Below are 23455 nucleotides of genomic sequence, written 5' to 3' on the forward strand. Positions count from 1 at the left end.
TGAATACATAAAAACAGCACCAAGTGACTGCAGTTGCACTCACCAGAAGCCAATGGAGAGGTGTGAGAGGAGGATGATGTGGCCAGCCATGAAAAGGTTGCAGACAGTTTGAGAAGGGATAGTTTACCTTTGTTAGTCACAGAAAATGGCAATCATAACTTTCATGAGAACTGTTTTGTTACAGTAGCAGAAACCTGATTGGAGGAATTCAAACATGGAGCTTGGGAAAAGATGAGCATGGATTTCCAAAGTGACAGCATGATGAAGAATATGTGAGGAAAAAGAACTTGAAGATGGGCAGTAATTTGCAATGGCAGGTATGGAGTAAGAGGTCATGTGATGCCTTTTGAAGAGAGGAGTGATGAAGGTAGATTTGTAGGAGGGGAGAGAGAGAGAACCATTAATAATATCAGTATTATCTGTTCTTATTTCAACTAACATGGCGCCTAGGAAGGGAGGTTGGGTGGTTAATAGTTTAGTGGGAATTCAATGGTGCCCAGGCACATTCCATTTATTTGAATGTTTAAGGATCGGAACATATGGTGAACGTCATTATTAAAGCACAAAAGCAAGGAGTTAAAGTGCTCTTTAATAAGAATATCTCCAGCTGTGGGAACTCTTTTGCCTCTGTCATCAGTGCAGTCTTGTCTCTATCATCATGCTGAAGGCCCTCATTTCATTGTGGCTCCTTGTGTTGTTCCCCATTGTAATTAGGTCACAAACTATAGTCAAGCACTATTATATAGGACACTCCATGTGGCTATATTTCAGGAAGCTATCCATCTATCCAAACAGTGGAATCATGACTTGAAAACACCATTGTTCAGTGAGTACTCCACACTCAGCAGCCACTCTGAACCCGACTGTTGCAAGTTTTGTCCATTGAGGGGTGGGTTCTTAAAACCAAGAGTGCATGAGCTGGCTCTTATTCCCAGGCAGTCAACTTTGCAATTATTGTACAGGAGCAAGGAGTGAAAAGGGAGAATTGTCGCAACATAAAGGTGTCAAACCAATTCCTACAGAGGTAATCACAGACATTTCGATACATTGCTGATGGTCGTACATCAGTTATAAATTAACGGAAAGATACTTATGAAGCATCCCACAGATGATGTGGATGAGGCATCAAGGCACAGGAGAGAATTTGCAGCTGGAAATACCCAGAGTCTTATACTCCAAAATTCAGGGTAAAAATGATTTCTCCAGGAGAAGGGGCACCTGGAGGGAGCTCAGTGCCTGGTCCCCATGTGGCCCACATTCTGATGGTGCCTTCCAGAATGTGTGGCCATAAAGTGCATGGCTGAGTGCAAATCCAGCAGGATCAACCGGACCAAGGTATCCGTGGTGTTGCCAACTTTCCCATGGTGGCCTCAAGGCAATCGCATATTGGATCCACAACATCAGCCACAACACAGACAGATTCCTCTGATCTGTAGTCTGCTGAATGACAGTTGAAACTCTGCCTGATGTTCCACTGCCTCCCTTTGCATCTTCATCAGTGAGCTGGCAGTTGCATTCAGAGACTCATCATCCGCCTAGGGCTGAATGGGTGGCTGACCTCCAGCAGGAATTTGAGTGCCAGAGACCTGGGGTGTCCCTGCCTCCCACTGCAGCGGGGACGTGTCAGTGATGTGTTCTCCAGAAAGTGACCCCGAGTCTAACCTTGAAATATGCCCCACTGAGGTGCTGATGGAGGGTGTGAGTGAGCATTGTGACGGTTCTTCCTGTTCCCCTATCAGCCTCAGACATGCTTCGGGGGCTCAGAGAACTGTTGGGCTGGCTAGCTGGCCAGTTTGCTGGTATGTGAAGAATACAAAAGGACATGTTTAGTGGGTAAGATGAAGCTATTTCTGAGCACATTGCACTCAGTGTGAATTGCAGGATTTGCTGAAGTTGATGGAGCTGAGGTCTGTACTAGGTTATTGCAGGAGGCCAAGCTCTGCATGGCCACAGGCACGATCCCTGGCCTCACCGGCAAGCTCTGCTGCAGCCTTCTTGAATTCAGTGAGGGAGATGATTTTTGCCATCCCTCCACTAGTCTGAGCTCACTCTCACTTGTACACAAGTTTGGCCTGTATGGAGACAAAATAAAGAGATGTGATCAGAAGGGATGGAGCAGAGTTTGGGTGAATATATGTCCCATGTGTGTGCAACCTCCCATAAAGGACAGAGAATGGACTGTGAGCAAGACAATTGAAATGGTGGGGTTGTGAAAGTCTTGTCGAGAGAGTAAGTGTTGATATGTGTCTCCTATGACTGATTGTGTGAGATCCATGAGGAGAGTAACTGTTTGAGTACACGATGCCATGCTGAGGGTTTGTGAGTGGAGGGAGTTGAGAGAGGGCTTAACCTGGCGGAGTGGATGAGATCATTCTATAAGACTGTAAGGCATAGGAGCAGAATTAGGCCACAGCCCATCGAGTCTGCTCAGTCATTCAATCATGGCTGATATTTTTCTCATCCCCACTCTCCTGCCTTTTCCCCATAACACCTGATTCCCCTTATTAATCAAGAATTCATCCTCTTCTTCCACTGGACGGCACTTCATGGACAGGCGACAGCCAGGTTGACCTCCTGAGCAATGGCCTCCTGGGCCGGAGAAGTGAGGTTTGTGTGCTTTCTCAAGCCATTCCTTGGGTAGAGCACATGCCGGTGAGCCTGGACTCCTCAAATAGGGACCTCAAGGCCCCAGGCGCTGAAAGCAGGTGCTACCTTTTTCTTGAGGCTGCTAGCCTTTTCCCTCAGGGTTGCTAGCACCCTGCATGGTCTGGTGAAGACAGGTGGGCTGGGAGAGAGCGATAGGAGTTTGCTGGACTAGTGTTTAAATATGGCGCCAGGATCTTTGAACCCACCAGCTGATAGCGGGCGGACGAATCAGAGGGAAACTCACCTGTGTGTAATTAACGTGCTTCCAAGCACAGAATCTGATATGGGATGCTGCCAGTCTGGCCAGAGGCAAAAGTGCCATCAAAGCCGCCCACCACCGCACTTTGACTTAAAATGGGAGAATTCCACCCTTCATCATTTTAAACCCAAGGTGAAGGTGCATTCATTCACCTCAGCAATCAGAAAATGATGCCATGCAGTTTTAGAACAAATGCAACAGTATCATTAAGGAATTGTTTGCAATTTTAATTCTTTATTGGGTCATATATCAACTGTTAGGTTTCAAGAAATTCATCATGTCGACAATAACACTCTGCTTCTGATTTCAGATATTGTCAACCTACTCAATTATATCGGCGAGCTTATTGGGTCAATTATTATAGGCTAAATTGCGTCATGTAGCACCCATTCTTTAAGGCCCTATTTGGCTGCACAAGGATTGAAATAGAAGCCCATGATGCTAGCACACACTTTGTGCAAAGCTAATATGATGGCAACACTGCTGATTTTGAATTCCATATTCCAGCCAACACCTTATCGGAACATCATACAAGTTAGCAGACTGTTAAATGGCATAAAAGGACTCTTCCCCAACCCACCATCCTGCCCCACCAACTCCATTTAAAAGGGATACTGAACTATGGAAGGTTAGTTGGTGGATTGTTTCTCCTGGCGGGTTAGTGCAATTGCACTCATTTTTTGTACTTTCTTATACTTCACTGACAGTGTGCAGAGGATGGTTTACTTTTTTGGTTATTTAAAATCATGCACTGAAACAAGTTGCTTTCAGATATGGCCTTTCTCTGGGAACCAAATTTTGACTAGGAGAATGAAAAGAGACCATGTAGAGAAGGATAGACTGCTCGAAGAGGGAGGAGGAAGGACAGAAGACCTTTCAGCGAAGGTCACATCCACTGTGTGTTTGCAGGGAGCAATTCAGTGAGGACCAATGTTTGAGACATCTTCACTTCATAAAAGAGATCATGACTGAAATCTGCCAATGGTGAAAGCCCCAACTGCAGCTTTAAATCAGGGCAAGGATGGCAGTGACTATGGCTGTGATGGTTGAACAGCTGCTAGTGTGAGTTGAGGATGTGAGGTTGACAACAGTGCTAAATGTACGAGAGTTAAGTAAAACATCCGATTTGAAAGGTTGAGTGCTGATTTATAGAGGTTGCTTGTAGGTGGGTAATGAGGATACAGTGGATTACGCAGTGGATAGCCTAGTGGTGCATTTGGTGGGATGTCAGTTGAAGGTTGAATACACTTACCTCGGCAACTCGTGAGAGACTGTTAACTTCTCTCTGCATCCACATTCTTGGCACAATATTTTTGGCATTGATGTCTACTGTTACTTCTTCTCAGTGTCTCCTGAGCATATGTCTGGAGGGCCTCTTGCCTCCACTGTAGGTACCTCTCCACATCTTGCATCATGACCTCCAGCACATTGTCAGAACACCTTGGTGTACAGTCTCTCACATTTTTAGCCATATATTCAAAGTTTCAGAGCATGTATTAATTTCCAAGGAATCCCATCACTTCCTGCAGCCATTATCCACCCCTTTAAGAGGATGCCTTTATGTAGCACTAGCCACTCATAATATTGGGCCCCCATGTTCATGGACTTTGTCACTGTACTGCAGGAGTGGCACTGGCTACATGCAGCGTTCATTTCATAGAATCCCTACAGTGCCGAAGGAGGCCATTCAGCCCATGAAGTCTGTGCCGATTCTCTGACAGAGCATCTTACCAGCACCGTCCCCTACCCTATCCCCGTAATCCCACAAATTTACCCTGTTAATCCCCCTAACCTACACATCTTGTGACACTAAGGGGCAATTTTCGCAAGGCCAAGCCACCTAACCTGCTCATCTTTGGACTGTGGGAGGAAACCCACGCCAACACATGCAAATTCCACACACTCCACCCAAGGTCAGAATCGAACCCCGGTCCCTGACGCTTGAGGCAACAGCGCTAACCACTGTGCTTCCCTAAAATTGCAGGCAACATAAATTTAACATGCTGCCTTCAAAACAATGAATAAGCACGGGTTAATTGTGTACAACAATATCCACATCCATTTAACTGCCTATGTTTCTGTGGAGGTGCTAATATTACTCACAGTTTGAATAGTGTGAAGCAGCTAATGCTAGCAGGTAACATAGAGAGTAGCTTTATGTGAATTGATTGCATTTTAACCAGTCATGCTCAAATTCCAGCCCAAGGGTATAATTATTTTTTTGTGCACTGGCATGCCCTCCCATTGTTTTAAATGAGGAAACAGTAATGAAGTGAAGCTACAATGAAAATTACGGTTAACTTGGAGCAGCACTTGCACAATGTTGGGCTGTGTCCCGCTGAACAGTAGTTTACTGACTGGAACCAGCAACACCTAAAAGCCAAATGTGTGGGTGTGTTTTAACCACATGGCAAAGTAAAATGTCACCATTGTCTAATTATAATAAAGTACACAACACTATAACAATGGAACATTGAGGTGTGCTGGGGGAACAGCTGCACAACTGTAGCCCGAATAAAACTCTGAACAGTCACAGGTTGCAAAGTTTGCTAGCCTGGATGTCCAGAAACAGTAGGGTGGAACACACTCACAACAGGAAATCTATTGAAGGGAAATAACAGGTGAGAATAGGTCATCGATTTCCAAGCGTAACCCTGAAACTCTTGATTGAACGAAGTGCTATGAATGCCAAAAAAAGCTGATGTAAATTATGTTAATCCCCATCTTACAAAGGCCTGATAGGCCTGCATTATTGCATATTTTTAAATGACACAGCCTCGTGTCTCATAACGCACAAGTGTTCAGCCAGGATGAAATGTTACTCACCACTGATAATAAAAAGGGGCTGAAATACCAATGGCCTTCCTCTGTGGAAGTGGAAGTGTGTTGGAGCAAACACTGAGTCCATGAGACCATTAATTCCCAAATATGCAGGCATCACCTCAAAAGAGTGGGGACAAGATAATTTGTGTTATCAAAACAAGCAAATAATGCCTGCAGCACCTGCCCCAAGGGAGGCCAAGAATGGCCTGCACCATCTTTCTAAAGGTGCAACAGATGACACTTGTGAAAGGCCTCATAGAAATAGGACAGCAACAATCCATGGTTTTCAAAAGAACTATAAAGTTGTCCATGTGTGACAATTAATCCAAGAGGAATTGATTATTCTCTCCCACCGCGAGACATTTTGGAGTCTTCAAAAGATCCAGAAGGGCAGACATCTGCTTTAGATTCTGGACCTTGCAGGAGATGCACGAGACAGAATTTCTCAGGAAAGCTTGGGAACTCCCAATAGAATGACGCTATTTGGCACATTAGAATTTCCTGTCCTCACCACAAACTCAAATCCTTGTAACACTGCATTCTAATCCATTTTCTAGCACCAACTCAAATACTTTAACTGTTACACAGTCATGTACACTGATTCAGGATTGGCGTGGAGGGAGGGAGGGGGTGGGTTGGAGTGTTTGCACAAACATAAAGCATGCAGAAATGAAGACTTTGTTTATCCTACTTGTCCTACAATACTTACGCCTCACATATTGTACTGTCACATAAACACTCAGAGGTTTAGTTGGGTACATTCTTGATATCTAACGTGTCTTGGACCATTCAAGGCCAGCTTGCCCTAAACCCAGTGACTGCAGTAGAATGTCTCTGCCTGCTCTTGTGTCCAGAGTTTACATCGAAAAAGAACAAGAGAATGACAGTTTCTTGCACTGTTGAACAACGTACCTGCAGTCCTTGTCCGTCGACAGTGACAGAGTTAGCTCTTTGTATCTTGGTGCGTTCTTCTGATTTTTTCATTTGTAGGGAACTATCATCTCTTCTTTTCACAGTGGACTGCCTTTCCTGGTGGTAAAAATAACAATGGAATCTGTTGAAATAGCACCATAGATTGCATTTCTGAGGACTGAATTGGTCACCACTACTTTTGCTGAGGTGTTCAAAGTTTCTGCCATTTCACCATATTTCCACTGTTCTTGCACTGAGGCGACGGTGGACAACTGGCTCATTCCCTGTGATCGCTGCTCAATCTGTTATATATCTAGCAATGAGCTAAATATTTAGAAGTGCTTATATTTCATCTGTAACATTTCTGGGTGATTCTGACAAGTGCACTGAAATCCATGGAGGAGGGAATTGCTAAATATTTAAAATAACTTTAATAGTATTCATAATCTTCAGAGTTAAATCGATGGAATAAAACTGCAGTGAGTTTATTTAGACACTGCAAACACCCATTCCACACACCCCCTTTCTCTCAACATTTAGTCCCTGAAAATGCATGGGCCTCAATCCTTATAATAACACCATGTGCATGATCTTTGGTGCTGGCCCCATTGAGTTTATGCAGGACACCTTATTTGCATGGGTTCAATGGTCGCCATAAGGAACTGCATGTCTCAGGTGCTCCATGCTGTCAGAAATTCTACAGCATGGTCACCATTGCAGGAGGTCTTCCAACCTTCTCCTGTTACCACTAACTCCATTGCCTGATGCATTTTCCATTGTGGTTCCTAAGTACAACAGCCAATCTATAAAAAAAATGGAGTTCCAGGTTGCTTTTCTAGGCTAGCATCTCCCATGGAGCTTATCTCCCCTCTTCCGGAGACCTGTATGCCTCATCACTAGGGTTGCATTGACCTCCAGGGCAACTCTGGATACATAATAGTTCGGAGAAGTGAGTGCTCCAACATCAGAAATCCTCACTGCCAGCCTCAGCCCTGCCCACTCCACAAAAAAGTGTTCTGCCATGGAGCTCAGGGGTGATCCATGCCCTACATTAACAAAATTGAATATGGAACTAAGGTCAAGACTCCGAGCCTTCAAGCCCTGGAACCCAACTGATGTTGTGATAGGATCCACTGGAACCACTGAAGGAATTTGGAGCCATATATTTTAACAACACATTCACAGATCTCTTTCCTGGCAGGACAACTGTACTTACAACCAGGCAGCGGAAACAAAGTGAGTGGGTAGAACCCACATTGAAGATGCCAGTCTTAGACCAGCAGTTGCACTATAGGTATGATATCATTTCAGCAGGGTGAAACTTATTCCAATGAACTGAAACCTTTAAATGACAACTTACAGTCCCTGCTGCATTGATCTGAGATTCTACAACTTAAACCTTGAGAAGAGTAATCATTCAGAAGAAACATCAGACGGCAATGCTGCACAGTTCTTATTTTCTCCTCTGCTTTCTGTTCCAGGTCATGGGTAAGGAAGTTTCTTGTCAGCGTTGCCTGGTTGCAAGACAGAAGTAACAACCCAACAGTGTTTCAAGTTGATCATGCCAGTCCTTACAAGCACAAATAAGAATGCTTCAACACGGAATCTCGGAATATTTGTATATCAACATGGCGACCAAAAAGATCCACCCAGACTCAACCTGACAAGAAACAACAATATTCAGGCAGCATCACAGTCACATTTTGAGAGATATTTTAAACTATTTTCCAGACAAAAAATTGTTTCATTTAACCGTTGTGTGTTTTAAAGAAAAGTGCATTTGCACAAGCTGTTTTTAACGTTAGTAAGATGCAGTGCTTCTTATTATACGAATGAGTTAGGCATTGAAGTTGTTCTGTTGTTTTCCTAGAACTGTAAACAAAATATAAATGCTTAATTTGTCTTGCCAAATGATTTTTTAAAAATTGCACCCTTATGTTGGGAGGTCTCTACTTCCAGGCACTGAGCAGCAGGTGCCTGGGAAAGGCTTTTCATAGAGCCATAAAAGTGTCAATCAAACTGACCATTAATGTATCACTAATGTAAGATTTAAGTACTTCACACCTCTTGGGTAAGTAACATTGAGATGTCGACAAAAGGGATCACAGATAAAATAACGTATCATAACCTCAAAGATGTCAGTCCAGTGAAGTCAACAGTTTTATTAATCTGTATAAATTTATTTGGTTGAGAGCCCAGACTCTCAAGTAACCCAAGAAAATTAACTCTGCAAAAGTCCTGGTTCAATTTCCAGATAGGCCTTTTAATAGGCACCCTGCATTTCTGCCAAGAACATAAAGCTGTTTAAATATTAAATTGGAATCCTAAGCTTGTCTGACTTTTTCATGGACACATGGACTCTGTGCAGATTAGATCTAATTGTGCCACATGTCGACCAACCTAAACACTGGCATTTAAAGGAATCACTGCAAGCTATTCTATGAAGTACCTTGATGAGTCCTTGGCAAGCCACAACATTCAAGGCTATGGGCCAAGTGCTGGCAAGTGGGATTAGGTGGGCAGGTCAGAGCATTTCATGCGTCGGTGCAGACTCGATGGGCCAAAGGGCCTCTTCTGCACTGTAGTATTCTGTGATTCTGTGACTCTATTCCAAACACAGCCAAGGAATTCTTTGTTGGAAGAACAAGAATGTAGCCTGCTACAACCTGTCCTTAGTCTCAAATCCAGGACCAGCTTACTTGTCCAAAAGGTCAAACCCAAATCCTGACATGGATCCTTTGGAAACACATATGCACTGCTTCTCCTATATCACATACCAAGAATGAGTGGGAACTCCCTAAACTGGGAGCCCCATCTCCGGCTTCTTGGCAACTTCCTTCTCACACCCAGCAGCAATGGGAAGGCATCAGTTGGGAATGGCATCTCTTAAAAGACCTACAGAATAGTCCATGCAAGGCATATTTGGGTTCCAGCTTAATCCCTTGCCTTTCTAACATGTTCCCACTCATGTTGCAGCAGAAGCATTCTTAAAGAGCAAGGCATTTTTGTTCCATTGACTAACAACATCAATATAACTTTCTAGAATACAGTAATTCCCCACTTAACATTGATTCACTCAACTTTGCTTCCCTATAATGTTGCTGACACAATAGAGAGCATATATCATTTGAGCAATGCAGCTTTCACAGTTACATCATTTGCACATGAGCCACTTTGTTTCATGTGGACTTGGAGGCACCATCTTGATTTTCTGAGCTACAGATCACCTTCAAAGCCAGCTTTGCAAACTGGCTTGTAGGGGCAATAAGTAGTTATTTTCAACGAGCTGGGAAAGCAGAAACCTACCACTCTGCCTGGACTAGACACCCTTCTCATGACTTTTCAACCTTCCTGATAAGAAAGGAGCCTCCTTATGTGCATTGTGCCACGTGGACACATAGGCTCCAATTTGTTTTTGTTTGAGGTTGTTTGAAGCTTATGATTAAAGCGTTTAGTAATTTAGTGATTCAATGCCTTAGAATCCCTTAAAAACTTCAAAAATTCCTAATAAGTGATGATAGAGAGCCTAGCTGGTTGTAGTAAAAGAAAACTGTTACTTTAGAAATTAAATGAGAGGGTTTAAAGTTCTTTGAGGTCAGTTGAGACTGGGAGAGTGCTTGGACTACCTCCTACGAAAAGCAAGGACTGAATATGTCAATAGTTTCAGAAGACTTGATAACATTGTCCCCAAAGCTGAATGCAAAATCATCCAACTTAGCAAAGGAGCTTGGATTTGAAGAGGAGGAGGAGGCAAACTTGGTGAAATTGCTCGTGACCCCTGGAGAAGAATTGTTGAGTAAGGATTTATTTATTTATTCGTTCATGGGTGTAGGCATCACGCAAGTCAGCATTTCATGCTGCCCACATCTCATGAAAGAATAGGCCAGATTTAATGTAACAAAAAAAAGTGAGCTGAAGAAAAGCAAACTGTTTTAACAGCACCTCCTCAAATGTTAACAACAAAATGATTGTCAAAAGCTTTTCAACTAATTGACGAAGCATTGGAAATGTTCAGCGAGGACAATCCAAAGAGAGAACGCAGTCATTTTGTTGAGGTCATTGACATTTCTGCCCCTTCATCCCATTAACTTCACCATTCGTCACCCCTACAACAAGCTCAACCATCACTGCTGAGTATTATCATATTTAAATGTATATTTATATTTATTAATGTATTTTATTTTTAAAGTTATTTCATTGAGGACTGTACAGTACTTGTACAGTATTTTGACTTTTAATGTTTTTCTTCTAACAAGAGATGTTCAGCAGAACCTAACTTCAGTTTATACATTAATTTTTTATGGGAAAATCTGACTTGATTAACATTTTTTTCACTTAGAATTGCATTTTTCAATAACGCAACAAGGACATGAAGTGAAAAATAAAGTGCAGCTGTTGGGAACATCCATTGATGTTGATAAGGGAAGGGTGGGTGTGTTCGCATTATAGGCAGAAGTCGATGAATGAAAAATGAAGAAAATTACAGCACAGGAACAGGCCCTTCGGCCCTCCAAGTCTGCACCGACCATGCTGCCCGACTGAACTAAAACCCCCTACTCTTCCGGGGACCATATCCCTCTATTCCCATCTTGTTCATGTATTTGTCCAGATGCCCCTTAAAACTCACTGTCGTATCTGCTTCCACTATCCCCCCCGGCAGCGAGTTCCAGGCACCCACCACCCTCTGTGTAAAAAACTTGCCTCGTACATCTCCTTTAAACCTTGCCCATCGCAACTTAAACCTATGCCCCCTAGTAATTGACAATTCCACTCTGGAAAGCTTCTGACTATCCACTCTGTCCATGCCCCTCACTATCATGTAGACTTCTATCAGGTCGCCCCTCAACCTCCGTCGTTCCAGTGAGAACAAACCAAGTTTCTCCAACCTCTCCTCATAGCTAATGCAATGTCTTTATCAAACCTCATTTCTGGAGGGAGCAAGGTCTTCACTCAGGCTGTTGCTCCAATATTTCAGAAGATGATCAACCTGCAATGAACTTCCAGCCTTTTCTGTTGTCACCAAATGGGTGGAATTTTCTGTTACTTGCAGAGTGCTGACGCGGGGAGAAGACCAGCCTGCAGCTCACAGGCTGCACAGCTGGCTTTTCTCACCACATTTTGCAGCACCCTATGCAGGAGAAATCTCTCAGTATGGCCCACGCTGTCAGGCTGTGGTGGGGCAGTGCCTAACAGAACCGGCAACACTGGCTCTACAGAGATCAGGATGCTGCTCGTAAAGGGTGCCCTGAACTGTGATTTTTAAAAACATTCCCCCCACACCTCCAACATGCACACGGGCAACTTCCCACCCCCACAAGGAATGGGGCAAGCTTTGCCAACGGGCAGCACTGGAGATGATGTTAGGGTACTGTACGCCCAGGTATGTCCATCTCCCCCAGGGGGCATATACTGAGTTGTGCACCCCTGGCAGGTTCCCTTCACCTGGTTCACGTTTTGTAAAGCAATTGTAAACCTCGCCAACATGCGTCATGTTGGCCTGGGGGCAATTCCTAATGTGGGGGGGAACATTTGACAGGGAAGCCCTTTAAGTATATGAGTTTCCTGACCTTTCTGGGTGGAAACCTCATTATGTTACTGACGAGCGGTGGGGAAAACCAGAAAATGAGATCTCGCCAGCAAGATTCACCTTTTCTAAGTCCTGCCATATTTTGCATCCACGTCACCATTTGCACTCACGGCCAACATCGGTGTAAAATCACAGCATATATTTCTGTTTTCTCTTCCTGTGTTAGTTTTTAATTCTGGGCCTGGTCTTTGGGGAAATTGTATTATTTTCCTGGGCCATTCTGGAGGTTGGTGGGTACATTTCTGTTGCTGCAGCTTCTATGCAGAGAAGTTGGCAATAATTGTATCTATCTAGCACCAGTAAGGAAATTGAGTTTGAGTCTATTGCCGGAATTTTACCGCCTTGCCTGCGGGCGAGGCTCGCAGAACAGAAATTTCCGCTGGCCTAGGGTGGGATTTTACAAGCCCCGCCCGAGCAAGGTTGTAAAATCCCACCCTATATTTCCCATATCTCTTCACCACCCCATTTAGTTATTTTAATGCACTTTTGCTGCCTTTAGCCTTACTGAGTTGATCTTCACATATCATTCGCTGAGTTTTCACCTCTTTCCAGTTTTCAGGAAAGCTGACGGGAATCAATATCCTGATTTCTCAAACAATCAGAGAACACAGGGGGAAAGAACTTGGGCTTGTAATGATTCTTTGGCCAGAATCTTCCCGGTCCCTTGGATGGTAGGGCAGGCTGCGAAACTCGAGGAAAATCTCGGCAGAATGCTCCCTAACACTGTTCTGCCTCTGAGTGAGCTTCCTGTGGTGGGCTGCCACAAGAGTCAGCTGCCTGCTCCATGGCTAATCAGTTGACTAAAGGTCCAATCAAGGATCATTATTCCACACTCTCAGAACGTTCCCAGCACTGGATGGGTACTCCGCTGAGTCAGGAATTGCACAACAACTTGGAGACAGGCTCCTGGCAGTCGGTTGGAGTGTCACAGAGTCTTCAGTCAAAACCCCAGAGAGGTCTGCAAAGCTGAACCAAACATGGCCACGACCACCATCATTCCTGTGAAGGGGTTCCCCTCCACACTCATAACCCCAAGAGATCTGATCCTTCTATTTTTTTTCAAATGTTCCATTCGAGTGCACCATCATCTTGAAACATCCTTGTAGTCAACCACCTGTCTCAGCATTGCCCATCATTCCCGGCGGAGCTGTCAGAAATCCAGTCCTGCAAATCCCCTCGTAGGCCTCCAGCATCGTTGTTCCACAAATGATCTTCAAATTAACATCGAAGGTGGAGGCAGCCTGTTAATCGGCCAACTCCCAAATGATTGTGAAGCAGTGAGGTCATCGGGCATCAGTGGGGCCAAGATGCAGAAATGCTCCAAAACCCCTAATTATTTTCCACATCCGGATAATTCCAGCCTTTAAAAGCTATCCAATTAACCCCACTCACCTGCTCTCTCTCCAAAACCCTTGACCATTATTCTCTACTCTTCCTCTCCTCCATTGTCCGATACAGCCCTACTGAGGACATCATTTATTTTTAATTTTCCCAACAGTCTGTGCTGAAAAATCAACCACCAGTCCTTTTCCTACAGCTGCCGTGCACTTCCAGCATTTTGTACTTTTATTTTAGCAACACAATATTCATGGTTACCTGACATAATTAGTACAGAATGGGGTCCCATGGGTGGTGCAATAGAAACAAAAACTATGAAGTAATTCAAGAAACAATTAAATGTTAAAATGTAAGCATCAATGCCTTCTATAGGCCTGGACTGGACAGCTTGCAGGATCTGTCTTATCTGTATTTACACCTTTGTGATATCAATTACATCAGTTAGCATTCTATAGCATTTCGAATGCAGGGGGATGGTGGGGTCAGGAGGAAGAATTGTAGGCAGTGGCTATCAGATCTAAGGTTGCCATTCAATACAAATCCAAGATTGAAGAACTTGTCAACAGTGCTGGAACTGTCAGCTGAACTTTAACCTGTAACGACTTAAAAGGCTCAGGATGAAGAAATCCTCAGTAAACTCCCAACCCATTGTTATCCTGATCTACTGCCTGTGGAGACCCAGCTCTTGGAAGTCTGCTAAACTAGCCTTTCCCTGCTCTTCCCCAAGTGGTTCAATTTTGCCAAGTGTGCATGCAGCAGGTCACAGCACATCTCTACAAGGAAATACAGCAGCCCAGTTCAGGGGTTGCATGCCACACTCAGACCTCTACTCTACAGCCCCTCACACTACCCCTCTTCCAACAACCATAATGGAGGAGGGCAAATACTGAGCAGTTCCCTGGCAGTCCCCAGCCAGTTCACTTCAATGCATGTATCTTTTATTTGTTCGTTCAGGGGATGTGGGCACCAATGGCTGTTCTAGCATTTATTGTCCATTCCTAATTGCCTTTACCTTTGTGTGCCCTTCAGGGGGCTCTTGCTTTTTAAAACATTGCCGCATAGTGTCATCACATGACAAGCTGACACTCACACAGAGACGGTGAGGCTACCAAGTTGTATTCAGTGAACCCATCACTGGCATTGTCACAATCGCTGTAGACATTCAAACTTCCAGTTATTTCCTGAAAGAATGAGCAACAAGACTCGCAGCAACAATTTCACTTGATACGACCATCTGAAATAGGGGCAGAAGTAGACTATTTGGCCCCTCAAACCCGCTCTACCATTTGATAAGATCATGGCTGATCTGTTTGTGTTTCAAATTCCACGTTCCCATCTACCACTGATAGCCTAACAAGAATCTATCTACCTCTGTGTAATGACTCAGGAAGCCCGACTGGAAAGGAACATGTTTATTACAGAATTGAAAGTAAAACCACTACCGTGGTGTACACACACTATAGTCCCTGTCTGGGACTACAGTTCAGCAGGCCCAGTCCTTCTGCTGCCCACATGGGCTCCCTCAAAATAGTAAAATGACTGCTTTAACAATCTTTACCAACTTCCCTCACCAAGTGTATCTGCCAGCTCGTGACGTGCCCCCTTTCCCTCAGTGATGAAAATGGCTGCGCTAGAAATGGGGGGACAGGAATTCAAGGCTCGAGCCCCTCACACCTTTATTTGCTCATCTGATACAATTCGGCTTTGCCTCGTGATGGGAAAATCCGACCTACTGCCTCCGTCTTTCTGTCCAGCCGAATTCATAGGGTGTGGAGATTCATGCACAGGGATGTCCAGGAGTTCAAATATGGAAAACTCATTGCTTGATTTTCTGACCATCGTTATCATTCCCTTCATGTGAAGCTCCGCACCAGAAGTATTAAATCATGTGAGTACTGTGATGGAGGTTCAGCCAGCCTGGCTTTTGCAGCTTCACGAACATTTCTTTTTGTGACGCGTACTACACAAGTGCTAATTCATGTTGTCGTATTGTACATTAATGAAGCTGTTCTGTTATTCACACTGTTATTATGTTATTGCTTCTTATAATCACTTTTCATCCTATTTTCAGGATCCAAGATGAAATGTAATTCACAATACTTACATACTCATTTCATTTAAAATGTCACTGCGAACAGACTTTAGTTGGTAACAGTTGAGGCTGCCAACTAAGTTAAAATTAGATATGCAGGGTACCTGCCAGTTCAATTGACGCTGGTTATAGCCAGGTTACCTAGTTACGCCAGTCACAGGTCAACCATTTGCTTCCAGGTTTACATGCTCCTCAGATGAGGGAAGGAAGAAAGAAATAGCACATTTGGATATAAACTCAATTTTTCATTGACATCTATATTTATTTTAAGCAATTGCTGCTATGATCAGTACTGTTGCAAGTGAGAAGCACTTTTTCTCAACAGGTGTGTTAGATAATTATTCCGAATAATATTGCAAAGGTTTGGAAAAGCTATGGAAGGCAGATAAGTATATGTTTTGAAATCATGCTCACGGAAACTAACAGAATGTATGCTCCCTCCAAAAGCAAAGCTTGCAATTCAAGACTTGTTTTCTCGCTGTGTATTCCAGTGTGATTAAGAGTCACTGAATAACTGCCAGTCATACTCATTAGGATTTATGATTAGGTGTCTCCAATTGTTAATTAAGTCCAACTAACAGCACCAGCAGATAATAGTTACTTTCTTTTTACTATATAATTACAATATAATTACCCACAGGATATCAGAACTATACAAAACCTTCTCACTAAATGTGCCCTCATTAGAAATCAACTTATAACGCACAATTATTCAGTCAACCTGAATTAATTGAAACATTATTGCATTAATGGATGTAACATTAAGTACCAAGACCTGGTAATTTCTGTGGAGTTAGGGTTTCAAGTACAGAGAAACCTGCTTATTATGATAATGTTTTACATTCGAAACCTACTCATTATCATAGAATTCCAAAACACTGCTCCATTCCCCATTCATTTCTATGTAATTTATCATGTTTCAGGTCATAATATAGCTTAATGTCACTGATTATTGTATCTAGGTTACAGCATCCCAACCAGTCACAATTAACCCATGTTAAATATGAAAACATCTTTGAACCTTTTCACACCTCATCTGTGTGTGAATGACCTCATTTTTCTTTGTTTTAGTAGAGGTATTTATTGTCAAACATTCTCCTCTTGTCCTCTTACCTTCTGTTGGAGTGCAGTGTATGGTCACTGATTATGCTTCATCGCCAAAGTGGCCACTCTGCCTGTGAGAGAGTGGTCAGCGAATGGAAGTTAATGGTGGGCTATCATTCCAGTTGTAATCACTAGTTTGTGAAATCTGGTTGAGTTTCCCTTCTTTGAGCCAGGGAAGTGGGAATAGTTCTAATTCTGCTGCTGCTACTGCAGTCAACATCGACCAACTCAAGTGCAGACAGGAATTGAAACAGAGATCTCCATTCACATAACTCAGCTAATACAATTCTGTGATGCTATGCCTTTTTTCTCATCACATTTAGCTTTTGGAGACACAAACACATGAATGATCAGTATCTTTCAATTAACTTGTTCCTAAATTTGCTTCTGTTTCAGCATAAGTAGTTCTTGAATTTAAAGCTCTCTGAATGTGAAGTGACTGTCTGGGCCCAGACTCTGGATTCAGACTACATTTGCGCTATAATTGCAGTATCAGTCTGAAGTAAAATCATTTCACATCAACAATACAGTTATAATATGATGTATCCTCAGGGCAAATAGTCACCGTCTATTTCTGTCTTCTTATGTAGCAGAACACTTGTCCTGTTTTCAACACTTTTATGAAGAGTGAACAAATCCATTTGGCTTGACATTTCCCTACTGACACGGGAGAAAATAACTCAGCCGCTTCAAATCCTCATCAAAAATTGTCAACTGAATTTCCCCAATTGTAGATTTATGAGCATTACATAAAACTATGGAAATAAAAATATGTTAAATAAAGATCAGAAGAAGTCATCATGCAATAACACAAGACCCTTTGAATAACTTCTGGAACTTGGCGGCACGGTGGCACAGTGGTTAGCACTGCTGCCTCATAGCACCAGGGACCCAGGTTCGATTCCCGGCTTGGGTCACTATCTGTGTGGAGTTTGCACGTTCTCCCTGTGTTTGCGTGGGTTTCCTCCGGTTGCTCTAGTTTCCTCCCACAGTCCAAAGATATCTGGGTTAGGTGGATTGATCATGCTAAATTGCCCCTTAGTGTCAGGAGGACTAGCTAGGATAAATGCATGGGATTATGGGGATAGGGCCTGGGTGGGATTGTGGTCGGTACAGACTCGATGGGCTGAATGAATTCCTTCTGCTCTGTCGGATTTTATGATCCTAACTTGAAACACTCCAATTGCTGAAACCTTTTGGAGATTGCAAGAATCTTATAAAAGTAACCTTTGTTTTTTGCACAACTGGTCCAAGCTGGTGTTTGTGCACTGTGAAGAAATCATGTCACAATGAGGTGTTGTAATGTTAAAAACTTTATTTTCCGATGAAAAAGAGCATAAAAGAGCATAAAAGATCAAAAAGGGTTAATTTTAACTAAAAAGGTTAATACAGCTCATAATAAATGACTTTGGTCAATGGATGTTTTTGTGAATGGAAAACGGCCTTTCGCGGTGTTACAAAGGGCTTAGTGTTGGGGCCCTTGCTCTTTGTTGTATATGTTAATGATTTAGGCACAAAGGTGGGTGACATGATTGGGAAATTTGCCGATGATACTAAAATTGGCCAGGAAGTTAATAGTGAAGAGGATAACTGTTCACTCCAGAACCATGTCAAAGGGTTGGTTATGTGGGCGGAGAAATGGCAAAAGGAATTCAGTCCAGAAAAGTGAGAGGCATTTGGGGAAGGCAAACAAAGCAAGGGAATACTCAATAAAATGGGAATATATTAAGATGGGCTGAGGAAGTGAGAAGCTTTGGAGTGCATGTGCACAGGTCCTTGAAGGTGGCAGGACAGGTGGACAAGGTGCTCCAGAAAATATATGAAATGCTTTCCTTTACGAGGCGAGTTATTGAATACAAAAGCAGGGATATAACGATGGAACTATATAAAATGTTGGTTCGGCCACAGCTTGTGTTTTGTGTACAGTTCTGGTCACCACATCACAGGAAGGACATAATTGCTTTGGAGAGAGTGCAGAGGAGATTGACAAGAATGTTGCCAGAGCTTGAAAATTGTAGCCATGAGGAGAGATTGGATAGGCTGGGGTTGTTTTTCCTTCAGGACACCTGGAAAAAAAATGGTTCGATCAAGCAGATGCAGCATGGATTCATGAAGGGAAAGTCGTGTTTGACAAATTTACTGGATTTTTATGAAGATGTAAGGAGTGCGGTTGACAGAGGGGAACCGGTGGATGTGGTGTTTTTGGATTTCCAGAAGGCATTTGATAAGGTGCTCACAAAAGGTTGCTGCAGAAGATTAAGGTACATGGAGTTGGGGGTAAAGTGTTAGCGTGGATTGGGGATTGGCTATCTAACAGGAAGCAGAGAGTTGGAATAAATGGGCGCTTTTCTGGATGGCAGTTGGTGACCAGTGGCATGCCGCAGGGATCGGTGCTGGCGCCTCAACTGTTTACCATATACATAGACGATCTGGAGGAGGGGACCGAGTGTAGGGTAACAAAGTTTGTGGATGGTACAAAGGTGAGTGGGAAAGCGAATTGCGTGGAGGATGCAGAAAGTCTGCAGAGAGATTTGGATAGGCTAAGTGAGTGGGCGAGGATCTGGCAGATGGAGTATAACGTTGACAAGTGTGAGGTTATCCACTTTGGAAGGAATAATAGTAAAATGGACTATTATTTAAATGGTGAAAAATTACAACATGCTATTATGCAGAGGGACCTGGGGGTCCTTGTTCATGAATCGCAAAAACTCAGTTTGCAGGTGCAGCAGGTAATCAAGAAGGCAAATGGAATGTTGGCCTTTATCGCGAAGGGGATGGAGTATAAAAGCAGGGAGGTCTTGCTGCAATTGTACAAGGTACTGCTGAGGCCGCAACTGGAGTAGTGTGTGCAATTTTGGTCCCCTTATTTGTGGAAGGATGTATTGGCCTTGGAGGGAGTACAGAGAAGGTTCACCAGGTTGATACCGGAGATGAGGGGCTTAGCTTATGAGGAGAGTTTGAGTAGATTGGGCCTGTACTCGTTGGAGTTTAGAAGGCTGAGGGGAGATCTTATAGAGACATATAAGATAATGAAGGGGCTAGACAGGGTAGAGGCAGAGAGATTCTTTCCACTTAGAAAGGAAACAAGAACTAGAGGACACAGCCTCAAAATAAGGGGGAGTCAGTTTAGGACAGAGTTGAGGAGGAACTTCTTCTCTCAGAGGGTAATGAATGTCTGGAGTGGAGGCTACCTCATTAAATATGTTTAAGTCACAGGTAGATAGATTTCTGATCAATAAGGGAATTGAGGGTTATGGGGAGCGGGCGGGTAAGTGGAACTAAACCACTATCAGATCAGCCATGATCTTATTGAATGGCAGGGCAGGCTCGAGGGGCTAGATGGCCTACTCCTGCTCCTATTTCTTATGTTCTTCAAACAGTGGAGGCTAAGAGATGACGAAATTGAAGCGTACAAAATTGTGGGGGGGTTGAGCTAGGGTAAACAGGAAAGACTTGATTCCCCGAGTTGAGGGGTCAATTATCAGGGGGCATAGCTTTAAGGTGATTGGTCGAAGGATTAGAGGGGACATGAGGAAAAATCTTTTCACCCAGAGGGTGGTGATCTTCTAGAATTCACTGCATAAGTCGGTGGTTAAGGCTGAAATGCTCAACTCAGTTAAAAGATACCTGGATCCGCATCTGAAGTGCTGTAACCTGCAAGGCTAGGGGCCAGGCGCTGGGAAGTGGGATTAAAATGAACGGCTAATTTCTTTGTTCTCTATTGGCTGGTGCAGACATGATGGACTGAATGGCCTCTTTCTGTCAAGTAACTTTGCTATGGTTCTGCGGATATTTTCTAGAAATTAACATTAATTCTAACTGTAATAAGAAATTAATTATGCAAAAGAAGAAACAGGAGCCATAACTTCCCCAGAGTGGCAATCAACCTGCGCTACATTTCTTCAGTGTCTGTCTTGCCCGACCATCCTTACTCAGGCTGGATGAGATCCAAGCTGCACATGGGTCCCTGGGTCAATAATCGGAGTCCAGAAGAATCACAGCAAAGGGGGGGAATGCCCCCTTTTACAGCACTTGCTGCCATAAAGCAAGTTTAAAGGTCCAATTGAAAATAACAGGCCATGGAGAAGGTAAGTGTCTATAGTAAATAGATGGGATTGCTGGAGGGGGCATCAGACATTGGGGCTATGGACATCGGGAAGGCGGAAGTGGGGCTGGACGTGGAGGTGGGCACTGGAACTGTTGGGGGGTTGGTTCAGATCCAGGTGGGTCAGGTTGGCTTGCCAGGGGTGGGTTGGGTCTGTTTGGGATGGAAATCAGGTCTTGGGGGGAGAGGTCCAGCCAGGTTGGGAGGGAGTGAGGATTGGGTCAAGTCGGTGGGAGGGGCGTGTAAGGAGGAGATGGGAATCCTTTGCAGGTGGGAGGGGATGGAGAAGTCCCCTAGGGGGTTCAGGAGTGTGCGGGGGGTGGGGGGTTGTTATGGTTGGGGTGTCCTGTGCAGTGATTTGTCTTGGTATTTAAAATATTTATATTGAAGTTAGAAGTAATTTTATTTCTTCCAACTTTTGTAAAGTAACTATGAGGGTAACAATTGCATAAGTATCGGAGGTTAGAGATTTAATTTGCTTTGTTGGGAGGTTCCCAGCCCAGCACAATTGTTCAGGGTCGGCTTGCATTTCTGGGCAGTTGCTGCATCTTTGGGGTACCCTCAAATCAGACGCTTGGGAGCCAGGAAGCTATGGGTCTATAAATATAGAAAGAATGCACTGGATTTTTAGAATTGTTTCACTCGCTTGAGTACCTTTCAAGGTAAATGCAAGGGTGAGTCAATGATTCTTTCCCCTTAGCTGGGTCAGAGGTATCTCGTTAACCTGATGGTCTTCTACTAATTTAACAATTATGGTAAATGTTGGGCCATAACTTCTGAGCTCCAGTGTAGTGTAACTGCTTATACCCAAATGATGCACTAAGGAACCCCTCACCCCAGGTAACGACTGCACAGCAACTGCCTAGGCAGTGCAAATCTCTGATGGGCAATTATCCTGTACTGGGAAACCTTTGAAACTGTGATTTAAATCACAAACTTCAGATGGTTCTAAATGGGCTATATAGTTACCCAGAAAAAGTCAGGAGAATTAAACGACTTCGAACTTCTGAATAATTATAGTACAGAACCGTACCAACCCCCCAATAGGACTCCCGTTGCCTTACAACCCCCGACTACCCCACTTGCACGGGACTCAGCAATGCCCCCAGCCAAGGCCTGACTACCAACCCCTCACCACCACCACCTACCCCCAAAACCCCCATTGGCCTCATCAACCTTTGAACGTATCCGATTTATAGCAGGTAGTGCCATAAGAAAAAGAGGGCGTGACTTATTCACCAGTAACTGAGTTGCTCTCAATTGTAGGCCCTAGGAGCACACTGCACCACACCAATATCAGCCGGCCTAAGGCAATAGGTCAGAGAGATAGGATCACATGGATTTCCAGGTAAATACTTTACACTTGATTTTAAATGACCTCTTTCAAGCCATCTCTTAGGGCGCGAACGTACCAGCTCTTCACTGCACACTCCTGCTGCAGCAAGGTCGGAGAATTTGGTGCCCAGTCAAATCTCCGTTCACTGCAGCATGAATGGCCGTAACATTCTGGCCTTAGTCTTTTTTTTGTTTTGAATCTGTTTGACAAATCTGGTTCTAAACTTATTTTTCTGTGGACATGTGCAATATTGATTGGTTATGCTGAATGGTAATAAAATACTTGACAATTCTTAAGATCTGAATGTGACTGTACAAATCTTACATGACAGGTTCTTATTACCTGTTCTTCAGATCATTTAGAGTCCTCCAATAAAACTGCAATTTGCTTCTATTCCTGTGCTGCCCCTTCACTTCAACTCCAACTGGTCATTCTTTGGTTGCTCTGATTCCCCAACTACAGCTGAGCTATCTCCTGAGCTGCACTGTGGTTTAAGTGCTCTCACTCAGAGCTGCCAATGTACTTACAAATGAGAAAACAAAAGCATGAACCTGATAACAGTTCACGCCGACTTTAACTGTTGCCATAGTGATAATATCTGCATGATGTCATCTGTGGCACTGATTCAACATTGCACAGTAGGAATAGGTGCCAAATGCAATGTGCTACTCTGAACTAGCTATTCCAAAGGATAATATTTGGTTTAACCATCCAAAAATATGGTTAGAGAGAAAAAAACAAATGCTGACACCATTTTTCAATAGAAGCACTGAGAACACTTGCCAGGTGCTATAGGTTCTCTCAAATAGCCTTGTGTCAGACATAATCTGTGCCAATATGTTACAGGAGTCCGATTAATTCTTAATGAGAAAGAAATCTATTTTTTTAAGCAGACGGGATATAGTAATTCTAGAAAAGCCTGTTGGAACGCATCTGTAATTAAATTGGAAAGGGAAAGAAAAGGAAGAGCGAGCAAAAAATAAAGAGATGAAGGAAAGGAGAGAGGGACAGTTAAAAAAACAAGCATGAACATTTGAGCTGGTGTTATTTTTAATCACCCTCTGTTGCACTTTCAGGATTCTACCCAATTGTGCAACGCTCCTGTGTCTGGCCAGAGGTAAAGGGTGATATGCAATGTTCTCTTCCACATATGGTGCGTGTAGTATAATGATCAAATAATGGAAATATATGTTTCCTGCCATTCATCATAGGAATGCCTGTGATGGCTGTTTGGTCCTGGTATCTAATGTTTG

The 23455-nt window shown here is 43.5% G+C and overlaps 1 protein-coding gene across 6 annotated transcripts in view; it reads right to left on the minus strand.

Moving 5' to 3' along the window:
- Nucleotides 1-23455, minus strand: part of dgkb (diacylglycerol kinase, beta) — a 679678-nt gene that overhangs the window by 410539 nt on the left and 245684 nt on the right. For 4 of the 6 annotated variants that reach the window (XM_078228107.1, XM_078228097.1, XM_078228146.1 and 1 more), the window contains one exon: nucleotides 6641-6757. In XM_078228107.1, the coding sequence (XP_078084233.1) occupies nucleotides 6641-6757 (117 nt within the window). Of the gene's footprint in view, nucleotides 1-6640; nucleotides 6758-11699; nucleotides 11723-19574; nucleotides 19584-23455 lie in introns of all 6 variants that reach the window. The other 2 variants (XM_078228136.1, XM_078228117.1) reach the window with 1 other exon arrangement.

The sequence above is a fragment of the Mustelus asterias genome, chromosome 2 (assembly GCF_964213995.1).
Source record: "Mustelus asterias chromosome 2, sMusAst1.hap1.1, whole genome shotgun sequence".
NCBI lineage: Eukaryota > Metazoa > Chordata > Chondrichthyes > Carcharhiniformes > Triakidae > Mustelus > Mustelus asterias.